The sequence below is a fragment of the Molossus molossus genome, unplaced genomic scaffold, assembly GCF_014108415.1.
Source record: "Molossus molossus isolate mMolMol1 unplaced genomic scaffold, mMolMol1.p scaffold_m16_p_14, whole genome shotgun sequence".
Lineage (NCBI taxonomy): Eukaryota > Metazoa > Chordata > Mammalia > Chiroptera > Molossidae > Molossus > Molossus molossus.
In genome coordinates, this window is record NW_023425349.1 from 9,052,880 (window position 1) to 9,071,407 (window position 18,528).

Consider the following 18,528-nt stretch of genomic DNA (forward strand, 5'->3'; position numbering starts at 1 on the left):
AAGGATTATTGAGTGCCTTTGTGCACTTAAAGATATTACTTCATTTAGTCTGTATAACACCCCTAGAAAGTAGATTTTATTATTCCTCTTTTACAGACGAGACTAGAAATGTTAAAAAGTGGGAAAACAATGTGCATCTTAGAATTAAGGAACTATAATAACTATATGTGTAATCATATACTTACCTCTCTGAGCCGCCCTCTCCTCAGCTCTAAGAGAAATTAGTTACCCAAATTTCCACAGTAAGTAGATGGCAGATTCTAAATTGGAGCCCAGGCTTTTTTTGACCTCAAAGCCCATCCTCTTTTTATTGTACCATGTTGCTTATTAGAACCCTAATGGGAGAACAAATTTAAAATTCTGTAAACAGAATTGTTCATTGATTCTAAGATCTAAATGCACCAGGGAAGTGCTGCATTTAAAGGAACCCTGTGGTGAATCTGGATATAAAGCCAGGAATTCTTTTGTAATTGCACAGTTTGTCTGTATTGGTGTCAGTTTTAATGTTGTATGTCTAGCTTTCTTAAAGCAACATGCACCTGTCCTGTGTTGCCCTATGGAAAAGAGAGGCCTATATATTTAATTTTTTTATTATTTTTTAAATTTTATTTTTTAATTTTATTTTTGTCACAAGCTGCAAGTTTCTCCATTTTTTGCCCCATTGACACCCTCCTCCCCATCCCCCCTCCCCCCACCCCATCCCCGGCTTTGTTGTCCATGTCCATTGGTTATGCATACATGCATATAAGTTCTGTGGTTTATCTATTCCCACCCCCCACCACCCTCTTCTGAGGGTTGTCAGTCTGTACCCTACTTCCGTGTTTCTGAGTCTACCCTATTCCTCAGACTGTTATATTCATTATATTCCATATATAAGTGAGATCATGTGGTATTTGTCTTTTTCTGCTTGAGGCCTATATATATATATATATATATATATATTTTTTTTTATCCTCACCCGAGGACATTTTTTCATTTTTTGTTCAGGTAGAGTAGGAGGGGGAGAGAGGAACAGAGAGAGAGAGAAACATCGACGTGAAGGGACACATCGAGTGGCTGCCACCCACACGACTGACCAGAGCCGGGGACAAACTGCAACCGAGGTACATGCCCTTAGCGGGAACCGAACCCGGGTCTCTCGGGACCGCAGGCCGACGCTCTAACCGCTGAGCCAAACCGGCCAGGGCGAGGCCTATATATTTTAAATGGAGTAGGATTTTTAACATTCTTCTAACCTGAAATGCTCTCCAAAGGCTAAAGTAAGGTAAAGAGTCTGCCAGCCGTAGGATTGAACAGAGTCCTACTTCATGGGTAATTATAAAGACAGAAAATTCAGTAATATTGCTTCTATGAAGGTAGTTTACAAGTCAGAGACACAGACGTGTGGTTTCCTTATGCTGTAGTAGGTAATCCTTTAAAAAAGAAGAAAGATGAAGAAAAAGTACAAAGGACGGTTTAAATGTTCTTTGTCCCCCAAAAAGCAGTAATTTCTGCAGAAAACTGTTCCTCCTCATGAAAGAATAAATAACCATGCTGATGCCACTCGTGCTTGGGGGCTGGGTAAGAAATAAAGACCTGATACTTGGTATCCAATGGCCCTGTGGGAAACTGATATAGTAAATTAGGACTGCTAAAGTGTTTGAATATATAACTCAGAGGTGCCCCAGGCAAGAAGCTGCAAGTTAAATATTCTTCCTTGCCTTCTTTCTCTTGTCTCATCTCACCTGAGCCTACTCCGTCTGGAGAGCTCTGAGGCTTCTGATGGATCTTCTTGAGTATAGAGCAGAGCACGTTAAAGATGGCATTGTAGCCAACTGTTTTATCCAGAAAGCCTAGAAATTTAGAAAATTTATGTCAAGCAAAATCTTTTGGAACTACTTTAGAGACCCAATTATTTTAGAAGGGTGTTATGAGCTCTCGAAACCACCACCTCGGAAAAACTTGAACTGTATCATTTGCCAAAACTACATTTGACCAGCATTTACTCTTCCTGCCAGTCACTAATCTTTCAGAAGTTCCTTTTTCATCACAAAATCAGTTCATTCACTCCATTTGGGGCAGTCCCCGGAATGGATTAGGTTAAGAAAATGCAGAATGAAAGGAAGAGAAAAGACATGTTCCTGAGAGACTCTGTAGTGGTGCAGGAGGCGCACGCATTTCGGAGTCAGAGGACCTGTCCCTGGGTCCACTAGGGACGACTCCAGAGCACCACTCATTCAATAACAGCTCTTCATGAAGAAAAAAAGAGAGAGAGGAGGGAGGATAGGAAAGATGAGAAAGGAAGGAAGGAAGGAAGGAAGGAAGGAAGGAAGGAAGGAAGGAAGGAAGGAAGGAAGGAAGGAAGGAAGGAAGGAAGGAAGGAAGGAAGGAAGACTACTACATTAAGTGTACATATTGATTGTAAGCTGTATTCTCAGCTGTAACGTGGGAGAGGTTAAAGAGGATAAATCAAGGCCACTGTGGGAAAGGGCCACGTGTGCTGTAGCGCTGTGTGGCTCTGAGAGAGACCCCGTGTAGTTCAGTGGTCACGGTCCAGCGCTGCCTGCCCTGTGCTTGCCACCAGACCAGAAAACAGTCAGAAGAAGGGGCAGTGAAGCCTGGTAAATTCACAAGTGCAAGTGTATAAGCTATGAAAGCAGCACAGAGAGTGAGTACTTAAAACTACTGGGTGAGGCAGGGGCTGAGAAAAGATGCTCTGGAGTAAGTGATTTCTTTGACAGGTGTTTGAAGATTAATTAGAACTTTGGATGATGAGAAGAACATTCCAGACAGAGATGTTTTGAGATGTAGTCACATAACATAGACATTTCAAATTCCTGGAGCAGGAGGAAGGCAGAGGATAAGCTACAGAAGCTAGGCAGAGGCCAGACCCTATCAGGCCAGGCCTGATAGTACACCCAGCTGGCCCAGTTGGTTGGAGCATTGTCCCGTACACCAAGAGGTGGCTGGTTCGATGTCCGGTCAGGGTGTGTGTGGAAGGCAGCCTATCAGTGTTTCTCTCTCACATTGATTTTGTTGATGTTGTTTTATTCTCTCTCTGTTCAAAAAACAAAACAGAAGAGATACATCTATTTACTGGTCTTAGCATTCAGAAAACGCTGTGTAGGTTAGTAGGGGTATTGTAGAAGCCAGGAAATGGTCCTTATGCTCAAGACACTTACTCTTTGGTTGGGAAGACAATCAAATAGGCAGTTACAATACCATGCACATGAAGAGTGGAAGTAAGTATAGGGCCTGGGTGCACATTGTGGGCAGGGACCAGTCTTAGGGAGTCAGGGAGAACTCTCCTGAGCATATTACCTGGCTGATACCCGAAGAGAAGTAGAAACTTTCCAGGTGCTGAGGGACGGGAAAGAGTATTCAGGCTAAAGGAGCACAGTCGGAGAGCTTGATGCCTTCTGGAAACTGCACGTAGCTCAGTATAGTAACGCAGTAGAGCAGGAGTTGGGAGGGTGGGGAATGATGAGGCCAAAGTGGTCATTTGGGACCAGATCATGTTTGTAAACTGTGTTGAGTTTGAACTTTATTCTAATGGCAGAGGGGAACCATTGATAGGAGAGCAACATACATAGTCATTATTTCTTCTGGGAAACACTGTCTGTGTTTAAAAAATGGATTAGAGGACAAAAAAACAGGAGGCAGGGGCACTGGTGAGGGGCTCTTGAGAACTCTGTCCCCCGGACGGTGAGCCCTGGGCTCTGGTGTGAGAAGTGGGTGGTGCTCGGTACAGGAAGCTGAGGGACGGGCACCATGGGAAAGTCTGGTTTCTCGTATTAGAGCTGCATGCACAGTTTGGGGAACTGAAGCAGCTTGGAGTTGCTGCCAGTTCTCCTAGTGTTAATATTAAAACAAGGTATAGATACAAGGTTTTAAAATATATTTTTAAATAAAATTAAATACTTTTTGGGAAAAATCAAATATTTTGGAGGTGTGTGAAGTAAAAAGTGAAGGTGTTTTCTCTTTGATGTAAATTCTTTTTTGTTTTGGTATTATGTTCACATGCAGATATACATATAGGCAGTAAATTTTGTGGGGGCAGGACTCTGTTTTTTTGTTTTCTAAAAATCACTATATACCCAGCATCTACCCAGAGTGCCTATCAAATGGGAGACAGTTAGTAAATGTTAAATGAACTAATGAAAAATGTATCTACATAAATGTTTTTATTAATGATTCTATACAAGATACATGATTTTACAGTCTTTTACTGATTGTCATAAGCAATTCTATATTAGAGTGACCACTGCATTTTTATCTTTCAAGTTAAGTTTATTTTAATTTTGAGATTGCTTATCAGAGGTTTGCTTATTTAAAATGTTGAGAAAAACAAATTGCCCTTCAAAAAGTTTATATTCATTCTTTGAACACTCCAAGAACATATTAGAGCAGCTCTTTCCCCACCCCCTTACCAACACTGGATGTTATCAATCTTTAATTTTTATCAAACTGGTGGTTAGCAGTTAATACCTAGTTTTAATTTGCCTTTCTGGTGTTTTGGTGTAATTAAGTTTTGTTAAATGTTTTTATTACCATTTATCTTTCTGAAAAGGTAGTTCTTAAGTCAATTAGTTGTTTTAGTGGGAAGAGGGATTGAGAGGAAGTCTCATTTCAGAAAACTATTTTTAAGAAATACCCTATAGTTCAGAATACAATTCTTTCCCACTTCAGCTCCCCCTGTCCTGCTTAAGCAGGTGTGGGTACACGCGCGCACGCTTCAGTATGTAGAGAAAGGCCAGCCATTTCACTTGTTTGCCTACTGCCCCTTGGTTCACCAGCAACGCTTTGTGTTTAGAGAGGGTCAGCTGGTAATTCACTAGACTCCGGTTCAGTGCATTTGAGACCTTATGTTCTTACCTGCTTGCTTTGTCATCAGAACTAGTTTACAAAACAGATTTTCTGTTAAGTAGTTTATTTTAGTATGGTACACTTAGAAAATGCATTATAATCTGGGAATCAGAAGTGTAGACAAAAAAGTTGTCACCCCTTAACAGGTTTATTTGGGGAGGCACATCTAAGGACACGTCTGGCAGCATTATGAACAACACTGGCACCAAGGGCAACTGTAGGGGGTTAATGGGGACCCTGCATCATTCCTTGCCATGTGCCTGGTGAGTAAACTCCTAGAAGTTTCTGGGAATCGTGGCAAGTGGGGAAAAGGCTGCAACCAACAATCAGTGTCACAAAGTGGGGATGACTGATTTGCTGAGGAGACCGTTGAGACAGATGTTTAATTAGCTGAAGTCAGAGTGGATAAATTGGGAGAGGACTGCCTATGCAGAGAGATGCCTTTTTCCCCTTGTCTCTCATTTAACTGTTTTTGTTGCTGTTCTTACCGTTTTCTTTTTTGAAGGCAACATCCTCAGTTTGGGGAGCTGGGAGGGGAGAAGAGAGAAAGTACCCTTTGGTTACATCTACTGAACATGTATTGTATTCCAGGAATTTTTGTATTTAATCTTTACAAAAACCTTGTGAGATGGGCATTATCTCTCTCTCTCTCTTTTTTTATGGTTGAAAAAACTGAGGTTGCTTGCATTGTGTGTGTTACTAATGAGTCATGTCAGTGAGATTTGAACCTAGACCCCTTGATTCTTGAGCCCAGTGTTTTTTTCCTTGTACTTAAAAATATGAGGGAATGTTTTAGAGTAAAAGTAATAGTCTTTATATTGACAGAAGAGCTAGTGTTACACAGGTGTAGGCATTTGTCAGAACTATCACATGGTGCTTGTAAGATGTGTGCCTATAACTGTGTGTAAATTTTACCAAAAAACAAAAGGAGAATCTTAAATAAATATTAAACACCAGTTAATGTTATGCACACTGAAGGGTTTAGGGGTAAGGTACTGATGTCTGTTCCTTTGAAATGCGTTTTTTTTTAAAAGATAGACTGATAGATATGTGATAAAGCAAATATAATGAAATGTTAACTGTAGGATATAAGTGTTGGGTAGATGGATTTTCAGTGTATAGTTCTTTCAACTTTTCTTTGATTTAAAAATGTTCATAGTAAAATAGGAAAGAACTCATAAAATTAAAAATATAATTTAGATTTCACTTATATTAATATAAGCTTCTGAATTGGCCAAATATATCCTGGTGGCATAGAAAACACTAATTTTTACTACTTTTTGTGGAATATGTTATTTTTCATTACTTCGTATGTTAAATAACATCTTGAGGTTGCAATTCCTTCAATTGACCTGTGATTTTAAGCACAATATGGTTATAAGTATAATAATAATTGTTATCACTTACTGAATATTCAAAATTTGCCAGGCAATCTACCAAACACTTAATTCTTAAAACATTTAATTCTTGAAACAGCTATTTGAGTTGGTTGTTATTTATATATATATATATATATATATATATATTTTTTTTTTATCCTCACCGAGGACATTTTTCGATATTTTGTTCAGATAGAGTGGGAGGGAGAGAGAGAGAGAGAAACAGCGATGTGAAAGGGACACATCAAGTGGTTGCCACCCACACAACCAACCAGGGCCAGGGACAAACCGCAACTGAGGTACGTGCCCCTAGCGGGAGCCGAACCCGGGACTCTCTGGACCTCAGACCGATGCTCTAACCGCTGAGCCAAACCGGCCAGGGCAGAGTTGGTTGTTATTTTATAAATGAGAAAAGTAAAGCTCAAAGAGGATGCAGGACTTGTTCAAGGTCATTCAGCTAGTTAGTTGGGGAGCTGGGACTCAAACCTCAGATGTATGACTCCAAAGCGTATATTCCTAACCACTGTGCTGTACTTCCTCCCACTGACTAAGGTTACAGGATCCACAGTTCAATGGTGGCAGGTATACTTTTCTCCCCAGAAATACCTAGTGCACCTGCCTCAGTTGCACATGCAATATGATTCATTGGAAAGGGACATAGGCTCTGGAACCAAACCAGCCTGGGTCCCCACCCCAGTTGTACCTTTCACACATGCTGTGAAGTTAGGTAAGTCATCAAGCCTTTCTAACCCGAGTAATCTTTTCTGTCCGTCAAGGTACTAATACCTACCTTAAAGGGTTGTTATTTTCACTGACTGCATGTAAAAAACTTAATCCAGCCCAGCCGGTGTGGCTCAGTGGTTGAGCGTCAACCCATGCATTAGGAGGTTGCAGGTTCAGTTCTTGGTCAGGGCACATACCCAGGTTGTGGGCCAGATTCCCAGTGAGGGGCATATGGGAGGTGACCAGTCAATATTTTCTCTCATCAGTGTTTCTCTTTCTCTCTCCCTCTCCCTTCCTCTCTCTGTATAATCAATAAAGAAAAAAAACTTAATTCATAGTAAGTGCTCAGTGGATGTCAGATGCCTTTGCCTCTATTGCCACCACCATGTCAGGCACACCATAAAACCTGGCTTTTTAGGATTCTGTTTACTTCCTTTTCTACCCATACAACTTGGCCTTTGCCTGTACCTTTTGTTTTCTAATGAATTAAGTCTGTAGAAAGCATATACTCTGTGATAGAACCAGAGTTCTGGATATTGTTCTGGATACGGATGTGCTGGAAACATCCTTTACTGTGAACAAGGAGAAAACTAGACCCAGAGTGTCAACTCCAGTGATTTTCGACTAACAAGAAAACCCATTCCATATTTGTAGGGTTAATGATCACAGGCTCATTCATCATATAGCTTATATCAGCGAATTTAATACGCTGTTCCAAAGGTTCTAAAGGTAAAGATGGACAAACTACAGTCACCTGAAACAAACATGTTTATAAGTGATTTTTAAAAGCCTTAGTATTAACAATTGAGTGGCTCATAGAGTCTGCTGCTGCTTCTCTGAAAGCACTTACAAAAAGGAAATGTAATCAAACACCAATATGATTTTTTGAGGGCATGATTACGGAAGTTACAGAAAGATTTGGAGTACTGCGTCTACCCCTCACATCCCACCATGAAGAGTCTTGATCTCCCCCAGGGGAAGCAGAAGGCCCTCCTTCTTCAGCAGGCCATTCCTGTGCTAATCCTGTTAGGAGCTGGAAGGAAAAGCCTTCCTCTACCAAGACTGAGTTTAGCCACTTGGCTATGAAAAACCATCACTTTAGAAGACTTAGCCTACTGCAGAAGACTTTTCTGAGACCAGCCCAGGGACCTGAGACACCAGACTTCTGTCTCACTGCCTTCAGAGACCTGACACTAGGGCTGGTCTTCCCCCATAAACAATTTAAAGGGCAATTTTAACAATTGCAACATCAGTTTTCTATAACAAATTTTTCCTTTTTTAGTAAGTTACAGGTACCCGTGCTTTCTGCAACAGCTTTAAATGCATTAAGGAAACAAAAGAAGGAAAATAGCTTAGCAGTGAAGGTATTTCTTTTTCTGTCTTACAATGACAATAATGCCCAGAGACAAAGATGACTTAAAATCAGAAGACATTAGAGTGGCACTGTGAGACAGGTCTGGGGAAAGGACGTGACAGCACCTACTTTTTGATACCTAGCTGCCGATCGGGAGGGCAGTTTGCAAGGTGTATAGATCCTACTGTGCCATCGAACCAGTGTTTCGAACAGAAAGTTGGTGAGATGTGATCACAGCCCAAGTGCTGCAAACTACTCTATGGGAACTCCTCCGTCTTCTCCCAAACTGTCACCACATAATCATAGAAATAGCAAATCATAACAGAACCCCAGCTTTCCCTTTTTAAAAATTAACAGAACAATGTGAAGTAAGATAAAATTAAGACAAAGTATGGTTTAAGTGTAAAAAATCCTGAGGGTCAGTTTTCTGAAGCAGTGTGTTCAAATCCAAACTCATCACTGAGTAAATGTTTATGAAGTCTCTACTACGTTCCAGGCAGTGAATAAGGATGACAGGGCCTCTTCCAAGAGAGCTTTAATTCTAGTAGGGGAGCTGCCCAATAAATAAACATACCAGCAAGATTCATTTGATAGGTATTCTCCCTTCCAGCTTTTAGTCTGTCCATTTTCTGCTAAGAAGGACTTCGGTGAGTTCGTTTTTTGAGTTTCCCTCCTGAAGGGACTCCCTCTTGCCCAGGATCAGCATTACCTCATTCTTTCCACTTCAGCATCTCTTAATTGACTACCAACACCATTCCCTGATGCAAGCATGAGTGGAAGGGCAGCAGCGGTGGGGTGAGTTCATGAGCAGTGAGTGACTCCATTTGGATCAATAGGGGAAACTAAGAGGTATGGGCCATATCTCAGCCTTGGAAGCTGCTATGGAGAACACTGTCCCTTGTGTCGGAGGTGCCATAGGCTGCCCCAATTACTTCCTAATACATTGATCTTGCTAGATATTGGTGAGTACCTTACCAAGGAGAAGGATGAAAACCTTGTTTCCTTTGGGAGAGGATTTAGGATAGGATAGGGGTGAGTTTTCATTTGAGTAAGATGAAAGCCCTGGTGGAGAAGAACGGTTTTCTGTTTGTTTGTCAGCACTGTAGCCGGCCCAGAGCTGGTGGCTAACGCATTTTGTGGAATGAAGTAGGGAGAAGCAGTGAAAGCTAATCTGGGACCCGCAGCTACTTCGTTCCCTGCCAGCCAGGCCCAAGGCCACCCACTTTCTAGTCAAGAAATCCACTGTGCTTTCATTATTGGAGATCAAACTTCCTCTGAGAATTAAATCATCAAATGAAAATGTAAATGTCTTAAAAATGAAACGCAGTGTACATCAGTTGAAATTAGTTGCCTTTCATGTTCTCTTAATGACATGAATCTCTAATGAATCCTTGGGGAGCCAGAAGAGTATACCAAAAACAGACATTTTAAGCATTGATAATCAAATATGGGGGCCCAGCAGGAGGAAACTGCTGTACACACTGTATTACAGAAAATTAAACTCACTTCTGAAAGTCAGGGTGGGGTGGGATGAAAGAGGGCGAGAGCACACACTCAATCCTCATCTTTCGTAGTGGAAGTTAATAGATGCTGTCTGACATTTATAATATACTTTGTTTGTTTGTTTGTTAATCCTCACCCAAGGATATTTTTCCATTAATTTTTAAATAGAGTGGAAGGGATAGAGGGAGAAAGAGAGAGAAAGAAATACTGTTGTGAGATCGAGTGGTTGCCACACACACAACCCCAACCAGAGCTGGGGATTGAACCCACAACCCTTTGCTCCTCGGGCTGATGCTCCAACGGCTGAGTCAAACTGGCCAGGGCTTAAAACAGCTGAATAGAAATGCTAATAAAAATATGAAGGTGAGTACCAGAAGAAATAGGCAAAAAGTTTAAACTAATTGCCTGTAAGAAAGGACTCAGGGATGAGCGGGGAATGAACTTGTTTTCATTATAGAACTTAGAGTATATTTACTTTTAAAACTATATATACGTGTTACTTTGATAATAGTAAAAATAATATTTTTAATTTGTGAAAATAAGACAGCTTACTTTCAAATTCTAGAGCTTAAAACATTTTCTCTTTCCCTTACTTACATGGACTTTCTCTATTTGGAAACTTTCTTTCTACTAAAAGCCACAATCTATTTCATTGTGTTAGATGTCAGTTTTCTGTGAGAACATTGTTATGAAATAGTTGCTTTCCATTATAAACATTTCAAACCTTTTAAGGCCAAAATGTTATATGAGTATAACCTTTATATTGTGATTTTGTTAACATTTTCCTCTGTGACCTGTATTTTCCATAGGTTAAAGTACAAGCTATTAACTGAGTACTCCGTCCCAGTCTAAGGATGACTAATATCTCAAATATAAATGAAAACAGCTACTTTTCCATAACAGTGGAGTCCCAAACAGCTGTCACATGTACATTTTGACAATTTTTTTTTTTAAATTGGGACAAAAATTAGTTTACTGAATCTACTAATCCAGTTCAGTGTGTCATCTGACTTCTGTGGAGAGGTGGAGCAGAGGTGATAGAAAAGCCTATTGAGCTAGAATGTAGCTGTCCCAAAATGCTTGAACTTACTTTAAATGAAAACCCTGTGATGAACCTCTTCTTCTGTGCCAGGAGCTTAGGTCTTAAAGGGCCTGGCGGTGCTGCTGTGCCATGGCCCCTGTTGCCAGTGAGCCGGAGCCTGGCTGACAGCCATTGTGCTCTTTCCACTGGAGAGACGGAGGAGTCCACCCATTGTCTCCCGAAAGCCCGCGTCACCGCTCTCTCCTCCTCTGCAGCCCTTGGAAGGTTCTTTCAGGGATGGCTGTCACGGATGGCTTAAAGCTCAAACTACCACTGTTAACTGGTGACCTTGGTCAGGTCATCCTAAAACAAGGTCACAACTAGATCACAGGCTGCTTGGTTGGAAGCCTTAACTCTGGAATGTAATACCTGGATTCCGGTAGCATCTCCCTGGTTCCATTCTTGTTCCTATTACTCTTTCTAGCTCTTTGGTGAGTTTCTTAGCCTGTTTGAACTTCATTTCCTCATCTATAAATGAGAATAATAATATCTTCTTTATAGCATTGTTGAAAGAATTAAATGGAAATCCATTTCAAACACCAAGCACTTAGCTGTTATTATTTTATTACTCAATAAATGTTAGTTCTGTCCCCTCACTTCAGTTTCACTGTTATGAGACCCAGTCATACTCACAATTTTGTGATATAACACTTTTTTATGAGTATGACTGCTTTGAGTCATGGTTCAATAGAGACTCTAGCTGCTAAGGAACCCAGCTCAGATTTTAGCCCCCATTAGGTATGGCCCAGAATGTGTGCATCTGTCTGCCCAGCTGCTCATTTGAGCTTTTCCCAGGGTCTGAGGCCCCTTGTCAGAGCAGCAGAGCAGCAGAGAGAACATAGGTGTGCACATGTAGAAATGACCTAGCAGTCCTCTGGAGCACTCCGCATCTGGGGCTGGATGTGCAGAGGGTTAAAAGCTAGAGAAACTTTTGTCATAAATTTTCTCTTCAGCAGGACTTCCCAGTGAACATCTGACATTAGCAGAGAGGAAATGCTGATTGGCCTCAGAGTCAGCTGAAGGAGACAGGAGCTGCAGTGGAAGCTGCTGGATTTACTGTTATTAGCAAGGCAAATGGAAAGCCAGCAGGGCAGCCCAGCTCCCAGATAATAGATCTAACAAGAAGGAAAACTCCCAGAAGGGAAAATGGCTGGCAGCCATGACTCCTCTACCACCACTTTTTCCATTGCTTTACCTATTCGTTTTGTGTCTTTAGCACAAGAACATATTTTAGCATCTTAGGTTATAAGCCACAATTGGCTTAACATAAAATAAGATATATAATTTAGCCTCTTATCTGTTTGATAGATTCAGAGTTGAACATGGTGAAATATACAAAATTATATTAATATAATAATAAATTATTGCCATTTATTGAATACTAAGTGCTTTACATGTGTAATAATCTCATTTAATTTATAAACAACCTCATGAATTAAAAATGATAACCCCCAATTTGGAGGTAAGAAAACAATGCTTCAAGTTAGCTGGAACTGGAATTTGAACACTGCCATTAAGGTTTTACCAATCTGGTGGAATGTACTGAGGCAAGAGCCCAAATGTCTACGATGAGGCCACACAGGGTATTGGCAGTAAGAAAGGCACTTACTGAGGCTCATGTGCTGACTGAAACACAGCCATGGTTGGTACCGTTGTAGTTAGAAGAAAGATGGACAGGCAGAGGGGAGCAGGGGAGATGGGCATGTAACACCCAAGGACCATAAGGATTGAGGATGAACTGTAGCTCTTGACAGCAAGGACCAGGGAAGCAGATGGTGCTTGGTATTTAAGGGACAGCAATACAGAGAGCCATGTCCTGACAGGGTCAGGTCAAAAAGACAAGTAAGAAAAAGTCCTATTGTCAAAGTTACCTCTAGAAAAAAATTCCTTAAAAATGCCCATCAGATACCAACATACTGGTTTTTCTCATTAAATCTAAAACAACTAGCTTTTTTCTCTAGCTTTGGGACAGATGAAAACTAAAAATTGTTATCTTTAAATGCTAAGATCAAACTTGGTACAGAAAGACACTCACACTGTAAGAGGAGTAGAAAACTGAGACATCACCATCCACCCAATTAATTCAGTTAGTCACTCATCAGACATTTACCAAGTTCTGTAGCTTCGAGGATAAGTAAGACTCCTGCCTCATACTCACCCTCTTGGGTTTCATTGAGTCACTGAGAGTCATGGCAAGTGGAATTCTCCAAACTATTTAAATTGTTGTCTGGTCATGTCTTCCCCTCTTTTTTTTCCCCCTTCATTTTTATCAAGCAAGTATAAAGGGATTCAGATAAATGTATAATTTATGCACAAGGAAATCCAGGCTGGTGGGTGGCATCACAGGGCAGGCAGGCAAGATTTTCTGAGAGGTACACTGAGAACCTTGCAGGACATCAGACCTGGGGGTGGGGTTCTGGGCTGGGCCAGGGACAAGGATATTTATTTGAAGGAGACATGAAGGCCAAGACCACATTAAAACAAAGGAAGCCTTGTATTTAGTTGGCCTGGAATTCAGAAATCCTCTTGCCTTAGAACAGAGCCTGCAGGTGAGAGGAATGTTAAGTGTTGCCACTTTCCCTATTGTGTGGAAAGGAGGTAGGTCAGTCTAGAAATCTGATAGGGCCTGATGTTGTCATGGAGGTCAGTAGGAGAAAAGCAGATGCAGAGGGTTGGTGGAGGCCATATAAGACGTAGGGGATAATCATAAAGGAGGGTGTGGTTTTGGAGGGGCAGGCAGTGACCTGGAGGTAGGAAACCATGCAATACATGCTCTGAATAGTGAGGAGAACAGTTTGGCTGGATTATAGAGGACATAGATGGACAAGAAATTAGGATGGCTAGACGGTCTGAAGAGTAGGAGTCGGTTGTGGTGAAGTTGTGAAATGATTTTAAACACAGAAGTGATAACCTTCAGGGTTTGACTCCAGAGAGCACCCTCTGACAATGGGGTGAAGAATGGATGGCTGGAGTCCAGGAGATGGGTTGGGAGACCATTACTGTGGACTGGATGATAAGCAGTGCGAGGGAGATTGAGTCTACAATCTACAGGGTAGATTCTACAGAATCTACAGAGGGTAGAGGCTACAGAACTTCGGAGTTGACTTAATGTCAATAAGGAGGAGGAAGTTTGAGTAAGTATTCCAACTAGTGACTGCCTTTTTCACTGCACTGACTTCTTACAGGGCAACATCAGTCTTAATTATGTTTGCATCTACAGTGCCTAGCTCATGGTGTGGCACATGATAGGTTCTGTAAATGTCTGATGAACAGCTGAGTTAATTCATTGGGAGACTCATGGTCTTATCATTGGAAACCCAATTACAAGGAAAAGGCTGGTTTGAGAAGAAAAGTTTAAAAAGTGTATAGTTGATTGTCATGTAAAATTAGAAGCAAGTAAGTGCTTGGAGTTCTGTTAGTTCCTTCAGGGGCAGGCCCACCCAGTTCATTGTCAGTAGTGCTTAGGACCTGCTGTCCCAGCCAGGGCTGGGACCCTTTTCACCATGGCCACTGGCACCCAGCTGTTTATAGAACACTGTCACTCCTGGTGCCTCACTGAATCTGCTCAGCAGCCTGTCAAGTACATACACTATTACCCTCATTTTACAGAGGAGGAGACAGAGGTTCAGAGAGGGTATGGTTTCCCCAAGCCAGTCTCTGACATAAGCGGATTTGCATGGAAGTCTTTGGGTTCCACAGTATCATAACAGAGTCTGATGATCAAAAACATTTGGCCCCAAGCTTATTCTGCATTGACTCAGGTTGGAGTCATCATTTTTATATAGCTCAAAAAAGGCTGCAGATAATGAAGTCTTCTTTTTTTTTTTTTTTTTCTTTTGTTTTTGTCCTTAGGTGCTTGTGACTAAATTCACTAATTTCACTGGCTGTCAAGGCTGTGTTAAGGAAAATGGGTTTGAACTGCTGTGGTTTTTGAGTACTGGACTGGATGTCAGAAACCTTTGCCATCACGGGAAATTCTGTCACTCTGGATTTACTATCTGTTCCCCGCAGCCGAATTCCTCAGCAATGTGATTTAGCGCCTGGCTCCCCATCAGCCAGTTTTGGCATTTATTTGAATGCATTACCCCACTGGTTTTCATAAACTATTTTACAATTGTTTAAAATAAATGACTGTTTATTTCCACAAAAACCATCTGTATTTCTTTACAGAGCAACAGATAACTGTATGTAAAATTTGGTAATGTCACAGTGACTCAAGTTAAGAAAAACAGATTGGATTGAAAAATTGGATGCTAAGGGACAGTGTTAAAGGCTTCCATCCTTTCTAACAAGTGAAATCTGGATTTGAAAGAGGAAAAAATATTTCTTTTTCACAAGTAATATCAGGCCTCCTTTCTCCAAAGGAAAGTGCATTCACGGCAGGGTAGTGACACTGCTGGCACTCCTCAGGGTGGCGAAGTTCAGCACTCCTGCCTGAGATGGTATGGCGATGGCTCTTGCCCAGTGGCTTCCAGTGTTCTCCAGGTTTGGAAGCTGTGGGTTTCCATGAGTACATCTTCTTGCTCTGATGTTAAGCAGTTTCCATTTAGGCCTGTGTGTTGTAGCTCAGAGAACTGTGATAGGAAGCACATTGGGACAGGTTGCTGTGGAGAGAGAAGGCAGGCCTGGGTGAGGGGACCGAACTGATGGGGATGGGGCGCTGGCCCCTGGCAGTGTCTATCTTCCATTTTCCTGCCAGTGTCCAACGCAGCAGAGTGTCTCAGCTTGACCTACACTAGCTCCATCCATCTCCAGGAAACCCAGTTGGAGTTGGGCATTATTGGGAGTCTCCAAACAGTGGAACATTTGGACTCAGATGGAGGTGGAACTTCAAGTCTGCTTTGGAGGAGGAGGTAGTCAGGGTGGTAGCAAGCAGACTGGGCTTCTGTTTAGTCACAGACTATCCACTGAACACACCTGGTGCTGTGGCTGCCCTGGGAACGCGGAGATACTAAAGTGTGCTCTCAGCTTGCGGGCAGCTGATACAAGAGCCAGGCCCATCAGAGATCTGTGTCGTGAGGGCTGCTCAGAGAAATCCAGAGGCAGTGGTTCCTAGCAGTTGTGACTACTTGGGTAGGAGAGAACGGCACTAGAGAAGTGAAGCAGAAGGAAGATTATTCCAGGTAGAGGCACTAGTGTAAGTGAAGACACAGAGGGTTGAAACAGCATAGTTTGGAGGATGTCTGGATTACTGTGTTATTAGTTGGGAGGTGGGAGGTGGGAAGGGGAAGGAAATGAGACCAGTTTGGGAGACCTTTAGAGGTTCCAGCCTCTGCTGGAGAACTAGAAACACTTACCCACCCCTGTAAAAAATGCTGCTTGGAAAGCAGAAGCAACAACCCAGGATATGACTTATTGAACCCTAGGAACAGCCTAAGAGGTAGGTGCTGTTATTATCTCTCTGTTACAGATGGGGAAGTAAGGCACAGAAAGGTTAAGTAACTTGCCCAGGGTCACACAGCTGTTAAGTGGTGGAGCTGGGAATTCAAACCCAAGCAGTCTGGCTTATAAACATTATACCATCCCAAATGTGCTGGGGTCAGCAAAGGTTGCAGGGCACTCCCTAGAACACACACACACACACACACACACACACACACACACACACAATGTTGAGTTTAGGGCAGGGATCAAAATCAGACCTCCCTACCCCTAGTCTGCAGGGATGGACCCCTGACAAACCACCTCTGTTCTCCCAGTGTGAGTGGAGGCGCCAGGGCTGCCCCAGAGGGATGTTGAGTAGGTCAGAGAGAGACAGTAGGAGGCACCCTTGTTTTCCACAGCCCCTGTGTAATCGTGAGGAGGACAGGGCAGGCAGGCACAGTTGTCTAGACTGGGGTGATAGAGCAGCAGATAAGCACTCTGACCCTTGTCCTCAGTCATGGTCTCTCTGTGAACAGAAACCTAAGCACCAGCAGCCCAGCCTCAGATGCTCCAGTCCTCTTCGCCTCTGCTGCCTTGCTCCTTTGAGCAGTTCTGGAAGTCTCTGTGGTCCAATCCATGGCTTGACTGGACCATGGGAGCCCCTGAACATCCTGGGATCTATGCCATTTTAGTTCCTGGCTCCACAACTGCTTAGGTGTCTCCTCAGCTGCTGCTGAGTCCCCACAATCTGTGAGGAGCCAGAGACAGTGAGAGAAGGCCCCAGAGGCCATACTTCCTAACCTGATCTAGCTGGAATCACCTCTAAAATTGTTCCACCTAATTTTTTAAACTGGATTTTTAATGACAAAAGTAATGCCAGTATATGCCCACTGTCAAAAATCCAAACCAGCCCTGCCTGGTTTGGCTCAGCCATTAGAGTGTTGGCCAGCGGACCAAAGACTCATGGGTTCGATTCCAGTCAAGGGCACGTACCTCGGTTGCAGTTTGGTCCCTGGCCCTGGTCGGGGTTGTGCTGGAGGCAACCAATGTGTCTCTCTCACATCGATGTTTCTCTCTCTCCTTCATACTCTGTCTGAAGATAGAAAAATATCCTCGGGTGAGGATTAAAAAAAAATTTTGTTGTTGTTTGTTTGTTTGTTAAATCTAAACAAGATAGAAGTCCATAAAGAAAGCAAAAGCCTTCATCTTTGCCATTAACCCATTCCACCACCGGAGATAATTCTAGTCAACACAGTAACTGTGAAAACAGTTTGGCTCATTTTCTTTCAGATTGTGTTCGGGTGTGTTTTTAGCAAATTTGCACTCACACATAAATGCACATGTTGCTGGGTTTGACTTTATTAAACAAGCATACTCCATACAGTATATATTTTTAAATTTAATAATGTATCGTAGAAATCTTCCCATGTCTTAGTAGCTTAATTTTTTAACAGCTACATAACATCCCAGTGCGCGTATATATATATATATATATATATATATATATTGTAATTTACATACTAGTTTTCTACTGGAGAATATTTAGATTGTCTAATTTTTGATATTAAAACAGTGCTGCAGTGAACATTTTTTAACTTACATCATTGTGTGTTTCTCAGGATAGGTTTCTTTGTTGGGTCAAGGTTGTTCAATTTTAAATGCCACCTTGTTGAAGTCATTCTATTTAACAAAGATCATTGAGCACCTACAAAGAGTAGACCTCTGGGAATGCAAACTTGGGTTTTTTCAGAAGTCTCTCCACCCTTGTCTTCAAAGAGTGCCCTGATTGGAGGGGGCTGGGGGTAGAACAGCAACAAATAGACAGAATTGCTTCTCATCCAGCATGCTCAGTGCACTGACAGAGGCAAGGCCCGAGGAAGTCGGGATGAAAGAGCTCATGATTCTGACATGGATTCAGGCAAGGCTGCAGGGAGGAGGGGAGATGCCAAAAGGTGTGCCCTCCTGCTCCTCCCAGGAGCCCATCTGTGAGGCTGGATCTTCAAGAAGAAAATCGTTCTAAAGAATTATGATGCTCCTGCATTTTCTCCTACACAAAGAAGGAAATCTCGGCTGTACGCCCTTTCCTTTCCTCCTCTTGGCACTTTCTGATTGATGATTGGAAATGATGGCAATACATAAACTATTTTTCTTTTTATTTTATGACCTGGTAATAGCAGTAACATATTTCCAGTAAATGTTTTCTATCACAATAAAAAAGTTGTAACAGGACTAGAAATGGGTATAGTTATAAACCCTAAAGAAATCACACTTTCAGAACT

The 18,528-nt window shown here is 42.0% G+C and overlaps 1 protein-coding gene across 17 annotated transcripts in view; it reads left to right on the forward strand.

Annotated features, from left to right (window-relative positions):
* MAPKAP1 (MAPK associated protein 1) overlaps positions 1–18,528 on the forward strand; it is a 236,174-nt gene that overhangs the window by 149,185 nt on the left and 68,461 nt on the right. Inside the window, exon 8 of one of the 17 annotated variants that reach the window (XM_036260501.1) lies at positions 14,738–15,035. The exons of 14 other annotated variants lie outside the window; for them this stretch is intronic. In XM_036260501.1, coding sequence (XP_036116394.1) covers positions 14,738–14,751 — 14 coding nt within the window. In that variant the 3' untranslated portion in view covers positions 14,752–15,035. Of the gene's footprint in view, positions 1–6,776; positions 6,921–14,737; positions 15,036–18,528 lie in introns of those variants that run through there. 2 more of the 17 variants (XM_036260500.1, XM_036260497.1) reach the window with 2 other exon arrangements.